The sequence below is a fragment of the Armigeres subalbatus genome, chromosome 3, assembly GCF_024139115.2.
Source record: "Armigeres subalbatus isolate Guangzhou_Male chromosome 3, GZ_Asu_2, whole genome shotgun sequence".
Lineage (NCBI taxonomy): Eukaryota > Metazoa > Arthropoda > Insecta > Diptera > Culicidae > Armigeres > Armigeres subalbatus.
In genome coordinates this window covers 409,016,056-409,036,194 of record NC_085141.1, presented here as the reverse complement: position 1 = coordinate 409,036,194, position 20,139 = coordinate 409,016,056, and the positions used below count along the sequence as shown (strand labels likewise).

The window sequence follows — 20,139 nt, the reverse complement described above, 5'->3', positions numbered from 1 at the left end:
AAAATACGGAAGAAAATTGTGTAAACATTTGTAGTTTTAGTTTATGTTGTGGTCGGAAGATAGGTTGAATTCAAGACTGATGCATAGAGGATAAGTACATCAATACGTTGACATCGACATCAATATACGTTGCATCAATAAGTTCCAATATAACGCTACATATACACTGACCCCACAATCATGGGTCACACACTAATATGAGTCATTTCCATTTAATCAACATGCAAATTTGACTTAATAATTTACAAAATGACCCATATATGTTTGGTCAGTATAGCAAAAGTTCTTTGGAATATGTTTTAGTTTATGATAATAAAGATTTTTTAAGATGATATTTACTTCCCATTTTACTTAATACGAACGAACTTACTATTGAGAAATCATTTCAATTTCTCACCTAGAGAATTAGTTGGATTTCAAACTGATTTACTTCAGGGCTTTGATACATTTACGCCTTGTTTTTTTACCATTTAAACAATAAAATTAAATGATGAGAATAAGGCGTTTCCGAATGTTATTCATATGAGTCGCGATGCTATCCTTCAAAATCACAAGCGAGGTTGCTCGGTGAGCGCATTTTTGAAATCTGAGAATGATTTTATCAACGGACTCATCAGCTAAAAGAATCATTTATAATAAAATTGCTACTATTTGTATTATCAGCAGGGTTCTCAATGAGTGCAAACACCAATGATAGTCATGCTTACAGACAAGCTATGAACCAGAGAAATTCAAAGCCACTAATTTCAAGAAATTATCATTAACTTTCACAAATCCTCAGAAATGTATAGGGATCGCTACGAATTACTTAAAAATCTTATGACCGTTCATGAATGCTCTGAAGTTCCGGGTCTTATTTCGGACAAGATATGTGGAATTAGGGATGATTATGGTTTTACAATGGACTTCCAACAATTTATCTAAACTTGGTAGAATTTATAACTAAGACTTTTTATAAACTTGTATAATAATCATATTAGCAGATTTCAACAATCTTCATTTTCTACAGAAAGTCGTATAGAATTTCAAACATTCTTTTGAGAATCCAGAAATATTTTTAAAAGAAACCATTGCGTACTTCCTGGAAATGTTTAATAACCTTAAGGAAAACCATAAAACCATCAAAACATTTAATTTCTTGGAAAGCCTAAACATTCTTGATTCCTGAGCCTCTAGACATTCTTGGATTAAAAATCCTTCCGGACTGTCAGGAGACTTTTTGGAAAAGAATACTTTCTTTAAAATTCCGGATACCTTCACGATTATCAGTTTAACCTTAATTTAATTTTGAAATAATTAGTTTGAATAAATTTGTTAGTAGTAAAACTTTGTGGAAAAGCTTTTGTTCAAAGGTGTGTAACATATATGTTTTCCTTATTTTTTAAGTGGGAAATGAAATACTTTCATACTTGTTGAGTTTTGACATCGATACCTCACGAAATATACGATATATCACGAAAATCTGCGATGTGGGCTTTCAAAGCATCCAAGAGTTTCAAAATGTTCAGGCTGCATGCTTCACCATGTTTGTCTCTAATTGCATAATTTTTTGTTTTATAAATTTGAGTTTTGCTCGACGGAATGTGACTGATTTGCGGTTACTTTTCTCATTGAGATGAAAAGTAATCGCAAATCAGTCACATTGCGATTTCCAACACGGAAAGTGAGTTTTTACTTTGTAGCCACTATAATCCATTAAATATTCAAACAATGTTTGGTGTGTGACGTTTAGAGCTAATCAAAATTACTTATACACAATTTTTGACAAGAAAAATTACAAAAACTTTGCAAGCAGTTTTCTCAATTGCACGTTTTTCCAGATGTGCTCGACTTGCGGTTAGCGGCAGATACTAAGTATACGTAAAGGCTATATGATCGCTCCAAAAACAAACTTTTTATAGAAGGCCCGGAGACCCATAGTGGTATATACCGATCGACTCAGCTCGACGAATTGAGGTGATGTCTGTGTGTATGTGTGTGTGTGTGTGCGTGTTTTTTTTTTCTTCCTAAACAATGGAGGGGGAATCTGCTCAACAGACATCCTGGGTTGACCAGGAAGTGCTGGGTTAGGGGCATCCCCGACCAGCTAAACCGTTTCCATTGCCGCCAAGCCCATCGTCCCTTCGGTACAACCAGAAAGTAATGCTTCAAAGGGGGGCCAGTGCATAACGCACCCTCGAGGTTAGCTGCGTGTCCTTGCAGCATCGAACATCGTGACTCGCTTTTTTAGAAGAACACCATGGTATCGTGCCAGCGCATTGCCGGCTTTCCAGGTGGCCTTACCACGCCCTATGTCCTCGGAAGATGGGCAGGGTCGACTTCGCGCCTGCTTCCCTCTGCACGACTGGTATCAAGAATGATGATGCCGCGTGCACCCCAAATTGACCTTTCTGCGATAGGGCCTATTCGCCAGCACACAGAGGGACTTGCCGACGCGGTGCCTACGCCTGCCCCAGCCTTGACGAGGACCCCTTTCCGTCCTCGGGCTCGGAACCCGCCCGGTTGACCGACGCCGCGAAAGCGACGATACCATGTTGTTTTTCACGCGGCCACTTGTTCGATAAAAGGATCGAGTTCGACCACAGGGCACCGGTATGACCCATGAAGCCGACTCCGAACCCTTATTATTTATTTATTCAGACTAAGGCCGAAGTGGCCTGTGCGGTATATAAGAGTCTTCTCCATTCGGCTCGGTCCATGGCTACACGTCGCCAACCACGCAGTCTACGGAGGGTCCGCAAGTCATCTTCCACCTGATCGATCCACCTTGCCCGCTGCGCACCTCGCCTTCTTGTACCCGTTGGATCGTTGTCGAGAACCATTTTCACCGGGTTACTGTCCGACATTCTGGCTACGTGCCCGGCCCATCGCAGTCGTCCGATTTTCGCGGTGTGAACGATGGATGGTTCTCCCAACAGCTGATGCAATTCGTGGTTCATTCGCCTCCTCCACGTACCGTCCGCCATCTGCACCCCACCATAGATGGTACGCAGCACTTTCCTTTCGAAAACTCCAAGTGCGCGTTGGTCCTCCACGAGCATCGTCCAGGTCTCGTGTCCGTAGAGGACTACCGGTCTAATTAGCGTTTTGTAGATTGTCAGTTTGGTACGGCGGCGAACTCTATTCGATCGGAGCGTCTTGCGGAGTCCAAAGTACGTACGATTTCCAGCCACTATGCGTCTCCGAATTTCTCTGCCGGTGTCATTTTCGGCAGTCACCAGTGAGCCCAAGTACACAAATTCTTCTACCACCTCGATTTCGTCACCACCGATGCAAACTCGCGGTGGGTGGCTCACATTGTCTTCTCTTGAACCTCTTCCTATCATGTACTTCGTCTTCGACGTGTTGATGACTAGTCCGATCCGCTTAGCTTCCCTCTTCAGTCTGATGTAGGCTTCCTCCATCTTCTCAAAGTTACGTGCCATAATATCTATGTCGTCAGCGAAACCAAATAGCTGGACGGACTTATTGAAAATTGTACCACTCGTGTTAATCCCTGCTCTTCGTATTACCCTTCCAAAGCGATGTTGAATAGCAAACACGAAAGACCATCACCTTGCCGTAACCCTCTGCGGGTTTCGAAGAGACTCGAGAATGCCCCTGAAACTCGAACTACGCACATCACCCGATCCATTGTCGCTTTGATCAATCGTGTCAGTTTATCCGGAAAACCGTGTTCGTGCATTAGCTGCCATAGCTGGTCCCGATCGATTGTATCATATGCGGCTTTGAAGTCGATGAATAGATGATGTGTGGGCACGTTGTATTCGCGGCATTTCTGCAGTACTTGGCGAATGGCAAACACCTGGTCCGTGGTGGAGCGTTCGCCCATAAAACCCGCCTGGTACTGCCCCACGAACTCCCTTGCAGTTGGTGCTAGTCGACGGCATAAAATTTGGGAGAGTACCTTGTAGGCGGCGTTCAGCAATGTGATTGCGCGGTAGTTGCTACAATCCAGCTTATCGCCCTTTTTGTAGATGGGACACACGACACCTTCCATCCACTCCTGCGGCAAAACTTCCTCCTCCCAAATCTTGGTAATGACCCAGTGCAGCGCTCTAGCCAGTGCCTCACCACCGTGTTTAAATAGCTCTCCTGGTAGTTGGTCAACCCCAGGGGCTTTGTTGTTCTTCAGCCGGCCAATCTCCTCCTGGATTTCCTGGAGATCCGGAGCCGGTAGAATTCTATCCTGCGCGCGTTCTCCCAGGTCCATCACCATACCGCCATCTTCGTCTGCCACATCGCCATTCAGGTGTTCTTCGTAGTGCTGCCGCCACCTTTGGATCACCTCACGCTCGTTCGTAAGAAGGTTCCCGTTTATGTCCTTACACATATCAGGCTGTGGCACGTGACCCTTACGTGAACGGTTTAGCTTCTCATAGAACTTTCGTGTGTTATTAGCGCGGTACAGTTGCTCCGTTTCTTCACGGTCTCGATCTTCCTGCTGGCGCTTTTTCCTCCGGAAAATCGAGTTTTGTCTGTTCCGCGCCTGTTTATATCGTGCTTCGTTCGCCCTCGTGCGGTGTTGCAGCAATCTCGCCCATGCTGCATTCTTCTCTTCCACTAACTGCTCACATTCGCCGTCATACCAGTCGTTTCTCTGATCCGGGGCACCGTGCCAAGTGCAGCGGTTGCGGTGCTACCAATGGCGGATCGAATATCTCTCCAGCCATCTTCAAGAGACGCTGCGCCTAGCTGCTCTTCCGTTGGAAGTGTCACTTCCAGCTGCTGCGCGTATTCTTGGGCTAGTCTACCGTCTTGTAGCCGCCCAATGTTAAGCCGCGGCGTCCGACTTCGACGCGTGTTGTATACCGTCGAGAGTTTTGAGCGCAGGCATACTGCAACGAGGTAGTGGTCGGATTCAATATTCGCACTGCGGTAAGTGCGGACGTTCGTGATGTCGGAGAAGAATTTACCGTCGATTAGAACGTGGTCGATTTGGTTTTCCGTTTCTTGGTTAGGTGATCTCCATGTGGCCTTGTGGATATTTTTGCGGGGAAAGAAGGTGCTTCGGACTACCATTCCGCGGGAGGCTGCGAAGTTTATGCATCGTTGGCCGTTGTCATTCGATACGGTGTGCAGACTATCCGGTCCGATGACCGGTCTATACATTTCCTCCCTTCCTACCTGTGCGTTCATGTCACCGATGACGATTTTAACGTCCCGCAGTGGGCATCCATCGTATGTCTGCTCCAGCTGTGCGTAGAACGCTTCTTTCTCGTCGTCAGGTCTCCCTTCGTGTGGGCAGTGCACGTTGATGATGCTATAGTTGAAGAAACGGCCTTTAATCCTCAGCTTGCACATCCTTGCGTTGATTGGCTGCCACCCAATCACGCGTTGGCGCATCTTACCCAGCACTATGAAGCCGGTTCCCAGCTCGTTGGTGGTGCCACAGCTTTGGTAGAAGGTAGCCGCTCGATGCCCGCTTTTCCACACTTTCTGACCTGTCCAGCAAATCTCCTGCAGCGCCACGACGTCGAAGTTGCGGGGATGTAATTCATCGTAGATCATCCTGTCGCAACCTGCGAAACCTAGCGACTTGCAATTCCATGTTCCAAGCTTCCAATCGTGATCCTGTATTCGTCGCCTAGGTCTTTGCCGATTATATCGAGTCGCATTATCTCTTATATTGTTCGTAATGATTGGTTTTCTAGGCGGCTTATTGGGCCTGCGCAAACCTCCTGTCTCGTCGGAGGGCCGTCGTGTCAGGGCTGTTTAGCGTCCCACCTAACACCAGGACTTGGGCTTGTGCGCTTTGAGCGGCACACGGTCGCTTTGGTGGGGCCTACTTGCGGATACATGCAGCTTTTTATAGAGGTTTAACAGGGCCCACTGTCAAACCCCACCACATCCTAGGCAAGCCCCACAACTCGCAGATGGCCTGGGGAGGGATCGTCAAGCCCTTGGACATAGTCCCTGCTGCCCGATCCTGCTCCGAACCCTAGGACCACCTCTTATTTGCGCCTGAACTAGCCATCCCTCGAGTCCACGCGCCACCTTCTGTGTAGCTCCGAGACGATTTGGACGATAGCCGATAAAACGGCGTTCCAGCCAACTTCATCTTTACACATCCTCCGAACTAGGTTGTCCGGGGTAGTGTCCAGACCACATGTGTGTGTGTGTGTGTGTGTGTGTGTGTGTGTGTGTGTGTGTGTGTGTGTGTGTGTGTGTGTGTGTGTGTGTGTGTGTGTGTGTGTGTGTGTTTTTTTTTTTTTTTGCAAGGGTTAAAGGCCATCAAAAATCTGCGCGACAGACACCTCGAGCATCCACACTATGCTCGAAGGCGAACAGGGGTGGGCCCCCCCCAACCCGCTAAAATGTGCCTCCCGGATAAACCGGGTCCCTTATCTTCCTTGCCTCGAACCCCCGAGACCACGGGATGCTGCGACTACTTCGGGGATGCTGGGCTCATGCACTTCTTCTAAAATTCCGGCCCCTAAGCTTAGGCTAGTTCGCCGACTGGCTGGCTAATCTACTGCTCCACTGCAACGTAGTCTCGATCCCTCGACGGTCATGCACCGATCTTCCTGACTAGAATGCTCCTGACTTCCCAAGGCGTCAGGGGTGGTCGACCAGCTCGGGTGAAGGAAGCTTCCGCACTGATGGTGCCCGGGGTACCGGCGGCTATGGCAGGGGGCGCTTGCGCGCAGTGCGTCGTCTTCGTCTTCGGGTTGCAGAGGTGGTCCTACAGTTCCGGTGGTGGGTGAGGTCTGCACTGGGGTTGCCCTACATACCCGAAGCACTTCCTTCTTCTTTCTTCAGCAGGTTGGCAATTCGAGTGCCGAGGTCGGTCCAACGATTCCGGTTGGCAGAAGACTTCCGGTTCGCTGGCGCCCCGACGACCCGAGGCCAAACACTGCTCACTGGACTCACACTGGATTTCCCCGACACTACGCTTATTCGCTGGTCACTTCTCCATCTACGCTGCAGTTCTGACAGTATTTGCGTCACGACTCTGCTGACCACATTCCACGTGCCTTCTTCGTGACACATTCGCTCTGCGATGTTGTCCGCCCTTAGTGCAGGCATTCCTCTACGTACTTCCGCAAACCTTGGGCAATCGAATACCACGTGTTCTGGAGTCTCTTCGACATTCTCGCACTCTGGACATAACGGTGAATTAGTATGTCCAAACCGATGTAAGTACTTCCGGAAGCATCCCTGACCCGACAGAAACTGCATCAGGTGAAAGTTCACTTCACCATGCTTTCTGTTCATCCACACCGACAGGTTTGAGATAAGCTAGTGGGTCCACCTCCCTTTCTTCGTACTGTCCATCTCTTGTTGCCATCTCGCCATTGAAGGGATTCTCACATCCTTCCTTACGTTTCTGGTGTCTCTTCGCCGATAATACTCGATGTCTTCCTCCAGAGTGATGCAGATGGGTAGCATCCCAGCAATAACGCATACTGCCTCTGACGGTATCGTTCTATATGCGCTCGCGACTCGAATGGCCATCAGCCGTGTGTGTGTGTGTGTGTGTGTGTGTGTGTGTGTGTGTGTGTGTGTCTGTGCGCACCCACCCAAAAAAAATGTCACTCATTTTTTAGGTTCTTATCCTTAACCGATTAACTCGCAACAAGTTGCATTCGATTCGACGCAGGATACTCTACCATTATTTTCTATCGAAAATTGGTCAGATTGGACTATAGGCTCGGAAGTTATGGCCAAAATACCACTTTTTTATAGAAAAATTGAGTAAAAAATTGTCACTCATTTTTCAAACACTTATCCTTAACCGATTTACTCGCAACAAGCTGCATTCGACGCAGGGTACTCTACCATTATTTCCTATTGAAAATTGGTCAGATCGGACTATGGGCTCTGAAGTTATGGCAAAAATACCACTTTTTTAGAGAAAAATTAAGCAAAAAAATGTCACTCATTTTTCAGGAACTTATCCTCCACCGATTTACTCGCAACAAGTTGCATTCGACGCAGAATACTCTCCCATTTTTTCCTATTGAAAATTGGCCAGATCGGACTATGGGCTCAAGAGTAATGGCCAAAATACTATTTTTATAATGCACGAGAAAGGCACCATCACCGCTAGGTGGATTAATCAGGGTTTTTAATATATGAATCGTTATATCATTCCATATGGTAAACTGTACGAAAATAAATTTCCCCAATATATTTTTCTACTTTTACTTCATGCGACAGTTAACATATGGAGGCGCGTGGTACATCGTTGGTTATGGTTAGTGTTACGAAGGTCGAAGGTGCAAAGCTTACATACAGTACCTAGTTGAATCCTGTGAGTGACATCAATCACAAAATGAAACCAAACATATCAGATTCAGGAAATATAGATTCTTTCAGAAACGCCTGAAATGGATTCGAGAACGAAGCGTTGTATCATTACATAACTTGACGGTGGGGGCTGCTTCCTCGATGCTGTGTTGATCCAACTTTCAATAGAGTGCTTATTTTCTTGTAATAATTGTGTGAGAATTATGACTTTTCATCGTCTGTTATTATCAATTGAAGGCAAGATTTGCAAACCCTGTGCGTAGCACCTCTTATGTTAATGTTAATGCTTCACAAAACCGTTAAAAATTTCTTCCAAACGTGGGCAATTGCAGATTTTTATTTATGTGGCACGGCAAATGCTGGGTAAAGCGTACCATTGGTACTTTGCGTACCTGAAGGAATAAAATAGACCCTATCTCGCGGTCCTTAGCCTCTTACCCAGCAACTCCTATCCCTAAATACCTCCTCGTGGTGCTGGCGGGGATACGAGCAATCTTAAGGGAAGATCGGGTAACCAACCCCCGTGGGTACTATGGTCGTATGCTGACAGGGAAGGGGGGTTTGCTCCTCTACGGAGGTGCAAATATTACTGAGCGTCTGTTCTCCATGTCAGGATCGGCTCACAACAGCGTCTGTTCTGATTGGAAAGTTGGATCTTGGAACGTGAGAACTTTGAATGAACCCGCACGTGTTGGGCTGCAGAAGGTCGGCGTGATTCAAGTACCACATCTATGTACTATAGCGGCGGTGACAGAGCAGAACGAGGAGTTGGCTTCATGGTGATCGGGAAGCAGATGAAGCGTGTTATCCGGTGGAAGCCGATAATCGACCGCATTTGCGTGTTGAGAATGAAGGGCAAATTCTTCAACTATAGCCTGATCAGCATCTATGCCCCAACGAACGATAAGCCTGATGACGTGAAAGATGAGTTCTATGAGAGCCTTGATAAGGCCTACGGAGAGTGCCTAACACACGATGTAAAAATTGTCCTCGGGGATGCAAATGCGCAGATCGGAAGAAAAAGTTTCTTTCGCCCTATCATTGGTACGGAAAGCCTTCATTCCGCGATAATGGTCTGCGACTTGTAACCTTTGCTGCTGCTAGAGGGATGGCAATAAGCAGTACCTACTTCGCACGTAAGAATATCCGCAAACACACCTGGCAACATCCGAGTGGAGACACTTGCTCACAGATAGACCACGTGCTGGTCGACGGACGACATTTCTCGGATGTTATAGATGTAAGGTCCTTCAGAGGTCCGAACATCGACTCGGATCACTACCTTGTAATTGTAAAAATTCGGGCGCGACTCTCCAGCGTCACGAATTCACGAAACAACAAAACGATGCGTTTCCATATCCAACGCTTGTCAGTTGAAGGAGTTGCTGAATAGCACCACCAGAAGCTGAACGAGCGGATAGGAGATGCCACCGGATCTGGCGACGTCAACAGATTGTGGGAACATATCCACGAAGCTGTGACTACAACAGCGCAGGAAGTGTTGGGCACCGCACAGCGACGCCAACGAAATGGTTGGTTTGATGAGGAGTGCTAGCGAGTGACGGACGAGAAAAATTTTGCTAGAAGTCGAATGCTAGTGGCTCGTACCCGTTCCAACAGAGAGTGGTACAGTGTAGCAAGGGTCTGCCCTTGCGAAATGAATCCACCGCAGAAAAAAGGCAACACAAAGAGAGTGTGATAGCTGAAGCGCAGGAGAACATGGATAGAAACGATATGCGGAGGTTTTATGCAACTGTCAATGGCGCGCGACATACGGCTGCGCCAGTGCCCGCCATGTGCTATGACCGAGAGCGGAATTTGCTGATAGATAAGAACATGGTGGCAGCCAGGTTGAAAGAGCACTTCGAAGATTTGTTGAACGGTGAAAATGGAGGTGTATTAAGGAGCAGGATAGACATAGTCGGCGACGGTCAAGCTGTGGAACCACCAACGCTGGACGAGGTTAAGAAGGCTCTAAACGAGCTGAAAAACAGTAAAGCTGCTGGGAAGGACGAGATCCCGGTCGAGCTTCTCAAACACGGAAGTGAGCAGCTGCACCAGTCAATCCACCACATTATCCAGAAAATATGGGAGGATGAAGAACTGCCTGCCGGCTGGTTGGATGGCCTCATATGCCCAATTTATAAGAAAGGACATAGACTAGAGTGTGCCAATTACAGAGGGATCACCCTTCTGAACTCGGCGTATACAATCATGTCGCGTATCCTGTTTAACAGACTGGAGCCCTTCGTCGGCAAATACCAGTCAGGTTTTCGTGAGGGCCGATCAACGACGGATCAAATGTTTAGCCTGCGGATGATCATTGATAAATTCCGGGAGTACAACTTGCAGACTCACTATCTGTTAATTGATTTCAAAGCAGCGATTCACTGAAGAGAAATGAGCTGTGGCAGATAATGCCCGAACAAGGTTTTTCGGCGAAACTGACAGCGAGACTGATACGTGCAACGCTGGATGGCTCGAAATCAAGTATTCGGATTGCAGAGGAAGTGTCAACCTCGTTTGTGACCTTAGACGGATTGAAGCAGGGTGATGCACTTTCGTATTTATTGTTCAACATTGCACTCGAAGGCGCTATTAGGAGATCTGGCGTGCAGAGGAACGGCACTATCATCACACGGTCGCATATGCTCCTGGGTTTTGCGGATGATATCGACCTTATTGGAATCGATCGCAGAGCAGTAGTGGAGGCTTTTGTCCCACTGAAGAGGGAGACGGCGAGGATAGGCTTAACCATTAACACTACCAGTACATGGTGGCAGGTAGATAGGGGAAGACCTAGTGGTGTTGGCGCAGAGGTAGTGCTTGATGGGGGTGTGTTTGAAGTTGTTGAAGAATTTGTTTATCTTGGAACGCTTTTGACATGTGACAATGACGTTTCCCGTGAAGTGAAAAGACGTATTGCTGCTGCGAATAGGGCCTTTAACGGATTACATAACCAGCTAAGGTCCCGCAGCTTGCTCTAAACAAAACTCTGATTCTACCAGTGGCCCTTTGTGGACATGAAGCATGGACATTAAAAGAGGCGGACCGGATAGCTTTCAGGGTTTTAGAGCGAAAAATGCTGCGTACAATACTCGGAGGGAAACTAGAAAATGGTGTGTGGCGCAGACGCATGAATCATGAGCTGTATCAAGTATACAAAGAAAAAAAAAATATTGTGAATCGTATAAAATACGGCAGACTTCAGTGGGCTGGTCACTTAGTGCGAATGTCGGAAGAAACAATAGCGCAAACAATATTCAACAGAGAATCAGACAGGGGTCGGTGACTTCATGGAAGGCCACGAACACGCTGGCTGCATGCGGTGGAATCGAACCTAGGGACCCTGAACGTTCGGGGAAACTACTTGTTGCATTGGAAGCCCCCAGACAAACTCAGATAATCAGTATATTCGCCCAATGTTGAATATCATCAAATTCGCTCAGTGTGGCTCACGCTTGGATTCACGTTGGTAGCAAAGAGGAAGGTAGAAAAACGACGCCATTTTAGTAAGCGCGCTTGATTTGAAAACTAGATGTTCTAGAAGTTTGAATAATAAGTATAGTTTTAAATTCCCTTTGTATTATCGGAGTGAAGGAGAAACTATAATGTAAGTTTATATATTCCATGTATCAACATTAGTAGTAAGTTTTTTTCGTTGTTCTTAAATATAGCTTTGAAGCAACTCCAAGCAAAAAAGTAACGAGTTTGACTAAAAGACTACTCCTACTTTTAAAGAAGACACATCACTATTGCCTTAATTGCCATTGCCTTAATTCGGACAAGCGCCAATTTTTAAATAAGGGATCACATCCACCGTAGCCTTAATCCAGGCAAGCGCCTACTTTTAAAGAAGGGATCTCCACCACTATTGCACAAAACAGATAGGAATCATAGAACAAACTGCAAGTTTCAAAGTAGGCTTTTCGTTTATCAACAATCGACGAACGGCTCTCCCGTGTATCCGCGAAAGAAAGAGACGACAAAGCATGCGATGCTGCTCTATCTTATGCGCGTTGTTCAGTAAAGCTTGACTTCCACCGCTAGGTTCGCTAGCGTTTCAAAATCCTGGGAGGACCACATTTCACTGCAATGATGCCTATATGTTATGTGACTATTGCCTTATTCCGGGTAAAGGCCTACTTTTAAAAAGGAATCCCATCCATCATTGCCTTACTTAGCATGGGCCAGCGCCTACTTTGAAAGAACGAATCACATCGACAATTCCCTTAACCCGGGCCAGCGCTTACTTAAATAATAAAAACGAGATTAATCCACTCACTCGCTCAAAACCACTTTCTCGCTTATTATTAAGCATATGCGGTATTTCGAAAAAAAAAATTCGTTTCAGATGGTTCGAAACGAAATTCCGCGGAATTTCGCGGAATTTGAGCATGGCGAAATCTGATTTCTTGATTTCGTTTCGTTTCGTAAAATTTCAAAAATTTCGCTTGAAAAAATTAGCTTTTAACGAAATTTAATGGAATTCTGCGGAATTTCGAAACAAATTTAGACTTGAACCATACTATCTCATACGGTCGTGTATTATCAAAAATTTTGGCTGCGCCGCTGAACAAAAGCTTAAAGCCGTTTTCAAAACTTAATTTAATACAAATTTCTCTATTAACGCTTACTACAAAATCCCATTCTGAGTCGACAAATACGTACTTAGTTTTCTTCTACAAAACATCTTCAGTGTTTTGTTAGAAATGTCCAGCAAAAAACTCAGGCTCAGATTGCAAAAATAATCAGATATGAATCGGAGCAGTACAACTTTGTCACAGAGACAAAGTCGTGGCATGAATTCCTGAGGCCTTTGTGAAGTATATTCAGAGCGCCCCTTTCTTAATAAAGGCCAATTTCTTCACCTCTTATGCCTCAAACCAGGTTTAAGCGCATGACTAAGCATCGCTTAAGAGTTAAAAAGGCCATAATATTATTATTAAACGAAGCATCATTTTGCGTTGGATTGATTTGAAATACGTTTTTCATCTTCGAATTTTCAAAATAATTTCGTTTACAATAAATAAATATTCGTTTTTTTCGTTCACATAAATTACCTTTTCTACAAACCAAAGATTCCTTTCCCGTGGTGCTCACGGAGATGTAGAGCATTCCTCGGTTTCTTATAATAATGAGTGTAGAACTTATTTTCCTCTCCTAATTCTAAATTGACTGTAAGGGCATGACCGGCTCATACTGTCCATAGCAGTTGTTTCCTGCACTTAATTGAAGTCGGTTGGGAATGAAAAATTCACAACATTTTTTGCATGCCTTATATGCACAAACACATAATGAGAGGAATTTCAATACTTTTATATGAGAACATTATTGCTTTCAGAGAAATATTTCCTTATCTAAATGAATCCTTAGAATATTCTGAAAATTGTCAATTTAATCCAACATGTTCAGTAGTTTCAAACATGCCACCAAAACAGAAAGGGTGCGCACCCATTTTACATTTTTTTCAAGCGAACAAAGAACGTGGAAAAACCGTGACCGTGGACAATTTTGAACGTGAAAATATCTCGAAAACTGTTAAAGGATTTTAAGTAGACCGTGCTTAATTGTTTTCAAAGGTGATTGGAAGTCCAAAGACACGAAGCAACTAATCAATAGGATCAGAAGCATCATCCGGAAATGGCTGCCGTCCAACGGTCATGTGAGACCTACAAGATAAAACAAGATTATTCTAAGTTTAAAGACTAAGGCCAACTCTTTATATAACGTATATTAGATTGAACTGTACTTCTTTGTAGTTTTCTTTCCGAGCAATTCTTTTCATTCTCGCTATTTGGTGGCCACCCATTATTTAAAGACAAACAGACAATAGCTTGGTTCGTCGAGCTGATTGTATATAAGACTATGGGTCTCCAAGCTTCCTAAAAAAGAGTGAATTTGTAAGGAAATGATATCCTTTTGTATTTGTATGAGAAAGGAAAAATTATTTCTTTATATATGGCAAACTGCTGCCGTAAAAACTTTGCGATCACATTTCTGAAACACGAACTGAAATACATATCTTTGGGCATTTTTGAAAGGTGCAGAGGATTCGTCTAGCGAGAAAATGTATGCTTTTAATGTCACTCCTGACGGAATCCAAGTTTAAAAGTGCTTGCGTTTTCGGGGGCACACCACTCGATACGGAAGCAACGCACAACTGTCATTTTTATTATTTCACGCATGCTGCGACGCAGCACAGCTAAATCAACAAAAATGACAGTTGAGCGCCGCCTCTGAATCGAGTGATGTGCCCCCGAAAACGCGAGCACTTTTAAACTTGGATTCCGTCAGGAGTGACCTTAACAATTCTCTATCTGCGTATACGCCTGGCGCAGATATAAATGAGTATTCCACCAGATAAAAAATAAAAGTTAGCTCAATATCATAAACCACGCAAGTCAATATGAATGAAATAAAGGTTTTAAACAATATTTGAATCAGAATACAAAAAAATCCCACAATTTCTATATTTTTATATACTAACTGATATAAAGCTGAACTGATATAAAATCTATCAGATTCGGGAGCACACACTCCACACTCACATACTGCTTCTTCTGTTACTATAACTCTATTAGTCTCAACGCAGTTATTTGACTTTGAGAAAAATGAAATCAGAATGGCGTACATAATGTAAAATTAGTACAACAAAATTTCCGCGGAAAACAAATTGAAATTTCGTTTCGTTTCGTAAAATTTCGAATTAAATGGACCATGATTTCGTATCGTTTCGAATTTTCGAAAGTAATATATATTTCGTTCCGTTTCGTTTCGAATCCACATAGATATTTTGAATTTCGTTTCGTTTCGTTAGGAAAAAGTGTTTTATCGCATACCCTTACTTATTATATCCACACTGAAAACCAAAACTACCCAAAAGTGGGTTGTTTGCACTCAAAACCGTGGCTTGGGCCAATAACCCAAATTTGAGTAAAATGACTTTTCTGTCACTAGGTAGTTTGCCTTTAAATCCCATGTAAACAATTTACCCAAAGCTGAGTTTAATTTATCCAAACCGTACCTTAATCAACCCAAAATAGAGAATATTGAATTTACTCAAATTTGGGTTATTGGGCTGAGCAACCTCGGTGAGGTGTTTGCATCTTGCTCTAGTTTTGATAGCAATCATGGGAAAGAAAGGGAAAACTACCCAAATTTGGGTAAATTTTTTCTGCTATATTCTCATAAGTGCGTATATTGAACTCAAAGTTTGGGTTGATTTATCTGTCCGTGCAGTTTTCCGCGAGCGGTAAATGGCCGCCAGCTTGCCTGCGGGTTAGTCTCTGATTTGACGTTTCTGGAGGTCAACTGCACCCACCATTCGAGCATTTTGATCAATGTGGTATATAAGAAGGCTTGAATTCACTAAATCAGCACCTTCTTATATGCCACATTGGTCAGAATGCTCGGAGCGGTGGGTGCAGTTGACCTCCACAAACGTCAAATCAGAGACTGACCCGCAGGGATGCTGGCGGCCATTACCGCTCGCGGAAAACTGGATAGTGAACTCTCCTTGAACACCTTTCATTACATGTAGAAATATAGTTTACAGTCATTTGACAGAATGCCATTTGGCTGAATGCCATTTGGCCGAATGCCGTTTGGTCGAATAGTTAAAATTGATTTCCTTATTAAGTGATGTGAGATGTCAGAAATGAATAGTGAAAAGAGAAAATTGAGAAGTGAGAAAGGACATGTTCGAAGTCAGCACTTCTCACTTTTCTCTTGTCACTTTTTACCTTTCACTTCTCACTTCGCAGTTCTTACTTCAAAAATTTTTATTTCACACTTCTCAAGGAAAGCAGGAGGGAAGGAGAAGGAATAAAGAGAAGTGAGAAAGGACATGTTTGAAGTAGGCACTTCTCACTTTTCTCTTGTCACTTTTTACCTTTCACTTCTCACTTCGCAGTTCTTACTTCAAAAATTTTTATTTCACACTTCTCAAGGAAAGCAGAAGAGTAGGAGAAGGAATAAAGAATAATAAAAAAAAATCTTTCACCTAACTTTTCACTTCTCACTACTTGGTCCTCTTACTTTTCAGCTCCTACTTCAGTCTTCTCACTTTTCACTTATTACTTCTCACCATTTACTCCACACTTCTCGCTCCTCACTTCTCCTTTCTCTCTTTTCACTTCTCACTTCGCATTTTTCACTTCAAGAAAAGGAAAGTAGGAAGGAAGGAGAAAGAATAAGGATTAAGTTAAAAAAATCATCTTTCACCTCACTTTTCACTTCTCACTTCTCAATTTTTATTCTCATTTTTTACCTTTCACTTCTCACTTTTCTCTTCTTACTTCTCAAACATTTCGCTTCTATCTTCTGACCTCTCACTTTTCACTTCTCAATTCTTACTTCTCATTTCATATTTCTTTCTACTGACTTCTCACTTTTCACAATTTACTTTTCACCTTTTTCTTTTCTCACTTTTCATTTTCACATCTAACTTCACAATTCTCACTTCGAATTTGTCACTTCTCACTTCTTACTTTTAACTTCCCACCCCAAGTAACATTTTAAGTTTTATACCACTCTTGAAGACCATAATTTACTCTTCAAGAATGTTATAAAACCATCATAAAACCAACATATTACTAGGGAATTCTTACTTCTCACTTCTGACTTCTTACTTTTTACTTCTCATTTTTCACTTTAACTTCCCCCGTTTCACTTCTCACTTCACAGTTCTCACTTCTCAAATTTCTTACTTCTAACTTCTCAATTCTTTCTTCTCACTTCTCACTTTTCACTTCTATCTTCTTAATTCTCACTTCATACTTCTCACTTTTCACTTTTTACTTCTCTTTTCTCACTTTTCATTTCTCACGTATCATCTCACACTTTTCACTTCAAATTTGTTACTCTCTTTTCTTACTTTACGCTTCACACTTCTTATTTCTCACTTTTTAGTTTTTATATCTTACTTTTCACTTTTCATTTCTCATTTTCCACTTCTCACTTCTTAAATTTATTTTTTTATCACTTTTCACTTCTCAATTCTCACTTCTCACTTTTCACTTTATCAGGTCTGCGAAATGTCTCATTCCTCACTTCTCGCTGCACATTTCATGTAATTCCTACTACTCATTACTCACAATATAAGTTTCTTATGTTTTTGGCCAAACGACATTCGACCAAACGGCATTCGGCCAAATGGCCTCATAGGGATCGTTCAAAAATTACGTCCATCGTTTTTCGGCATTTTCAACCCCCCTCCCCCCTCCTGTCACAAACTGTCACAAATAATTGACCCCCCCCCTCCCCCTGTACGTACATATCTCATTTATATTTTAGCGATTATTGTGCTTCCAGTTGAAAACCAAAGTGAGCTCTCGCGACAATTGAGTTTTTCCTTATTTCGTGATGTCGCAACTGCATCGCGACTAGTGCGCATCTATGCCACCGTCGTGCGCCATGATGCGCACTAGTCGCGACGTAGTTGCGACAAACGGAAACGGGAGAAAACTCGATTGTCGCGAGAGCTCACTTCGGTTTTCAACTGGAAGTACAATACTGTGGTTTATCTTTTTCGTACACTATTTTCACAATAACATAGTGAGTAATGTCCTTTACTAACAGTTTGAATATCTTTTTAAATTGCAAATTGTTTCTAAAATGCTTTCAGTATTTTTTCTTGTGGGCGGACGTCACATAAGACGAACCCATCTGCCTCCCCCTGTCGCAAACTGTCACAAAACTATGACCCCCTCCCCCCTCAAACCTTGGACGTAATTTTTGAACGGCCCCATATCGTATATATTGTGAATGTGAACTGATTCTGACAACATCAAATTAGCGAGGTGAAATTACTTTGGGAACTTACTTTGACTTCGAACAAGAGACAATATTTATCTAGCAACTAAAATATCTTTCAATACAACCCAATTGATTTGAAATGATTTCCGTTTTCCTTCTGCGAATACAATATTTATTTCAAAGTCCAGTTAAAAAGCCGCTTGGTGCGGTTTTGCACAACTCCGAACTCCGACCCTTGCTCCGACCAGTTCTAAATTGGCTGCGTTTTTTTTTAATTTTTTTGTCATTCTAGTACTTCTACATTCGGCGGTCAGTTCTGTCATAGACAGCTGATGGCTTAATTCAAAACGTTGAACCAGTGTTGTGATAAGGCAAGTGAAAATCACGTATTCGTTTGAAAACATAAAATACTTGGCATTAGCATTTGAGTTTGAATGCGATAAAATGAACATAGTAGGAGGAATCGTTCGTACCTCGTTTTATTCGCTGTTAGCCTCGAATTGTCGAAGTGCACCGATAACGGCAAATAAGAATCGTGTTCTTTGTGTTTTTAAGTCAACCAAACCCATAACTGGAGCTGTCGGAAACGATGAAACAATTAAAAAGACAAAAACGACACCGAAAATTACACTCGTTGGACCAGATCAAAGTGTTTCCATTGTGAATCTAGACGAGGCTCAGAAAATTTCTAAACGACGTGATTTAAAGTTGGTCAAGATTATCGATGTGGACTTAAAGACGCTGAGACCTGTTTACAAGTAATACTAGTGACATAATTGTCCCTGAATTTTATAAATAGCAGTTTCTAAATTTCAGGCTCATGACTAGTGCGGAATATCTGGAAGAAGATTTGAAGCGTCGTGAAGAAAAAAAGCGCAGCAAGCAAGAAGCTGTGATCAAAGGCGACAAGCTGTTGAGCATAAGCGCGCGAATCACGGAACATGATTTGCTATCAAAGATTCATAATGTCCAAAAATGGCTTAATAAACAATACGAAGTGCGAGTAGTTGTAGCTGGAGATGGAGATAAATCCAAACAGGAAGCAATCGCTGATACATTCGAGAAGCATACAAAGGACGGGGGCAGGATTGTTCAGAAGCGATTCAAAGACAGTACTTTGCGTTTCCAAATTCTTCCCATCAACATTCATACGAACCAAGCAGCTCCAACCCCAGTTCAAAGTGCTGCAACTGTCCCGGCTAATCCTTCCAAGAATGCCGCTCAGGGTGAGAAGTATCCAAACCCTGGGAAACACCAATCTGTAAGGGCATTCCATTCGGGAACTTTTATGTTGATAGCGTGACAATCAAAGCCCAAGCAAGAGAACATGCAAGCAAATAATTCCAAAGGAGATCAACGGTTTCATGGGACATTGCAACAGCTTGTGAAACCGATCGGATTTGTTGGTCTGTTCCTGGTGGCAAAATACGCGTTCTGGTCCTACGTTTGGCATCGCAGCGACACGTCGAAAAAGAGATGAGCTAATGGAGAGATTTATTAGTAAGTTTAATTATATTTTGGAAAATAGCATTGAATAAGTTATTTCCATGTTTCAAATCAATGTTTATGTAGTTTATGAGTTTTGGTAAACAATATTTTTATAATTATAAATGACTCAACAAAGCCATCTGTTTCCGTGGTGTAGTGGTTATCACATCCGCCTAACACGCGGAAGGCCCCCGGTTCGATCCCGGGCGGAAACAAGTAATTCTTTTTTTATTTTCAAACTTATTCATTATTAAAGTATATACATAATAAAAGAAATCTCCAATTAATCCACCTAGTGATAATGCTACTTTTCCAGCGATTTTTTTTTTCTTTATATGAGTTAAATGAAATTGATCTGCCCAATTTCGAATGGAAAACAATTAAGTATGATTCTCCGTTAAGTGCAACATGTGGTTAATCGGTTAAGTGGTAAAAAATGAGTTATTTTTTTAGCACGACATACATAAAAACATACACACGAACACAATACATCACCTCAGTTTGTCAATTGGTATATAACACTATGGGCTCCTAGTCGAATTTTCAACTCTAACGTGAAATCTGTGCTGTTATACGCTAGCGAAACATGGTGTGTATCAGTGGAGAACACTCAACGGCTGCAGCTGTTCATTAACAGAT

The 20,139-nt window shown here is 43.1% G+C and overlaps 1 protein-coding gene and 1 non-coding gene across 2 annotated transcripts; both read left to right on the top strand.

Moving 5' to 3' along the window:
* Positions 1-18,331: 18,331 nt before the first annotated feature.
* On the top strand, positions 18,332-19,637 carry LOC134224168 (translation initiation factor IF-3). Its single transcript, XM_062703454.1, has 2 exons — positions 18,332-18,770; positions 18,829-19,637. Exons 1-2 carry the CDS (start codon positions 18,457-18,459, stop codon positions 19,313-19,315), a joined length of 801 nt encoding a protein of 266 aa, XP_062559438.1. The 5' UTR covers positions 18,332-18,456; the 3' UTR covers positions 19,316-19,637.
* Positions 19,638-19,642: 5 nt separating this feature from the next.
* Positions 19,643-19,715, top strand: Trnav-aac (transfer RNA valine (anticodon AAC)). The gene has a single exon. It is a non-coding gene; the product is annotated as a tRNA-Val (tRNA).
* The last annotated feature ends 424 nt before the right edge of the window (positions 19,716-20,139 follow it).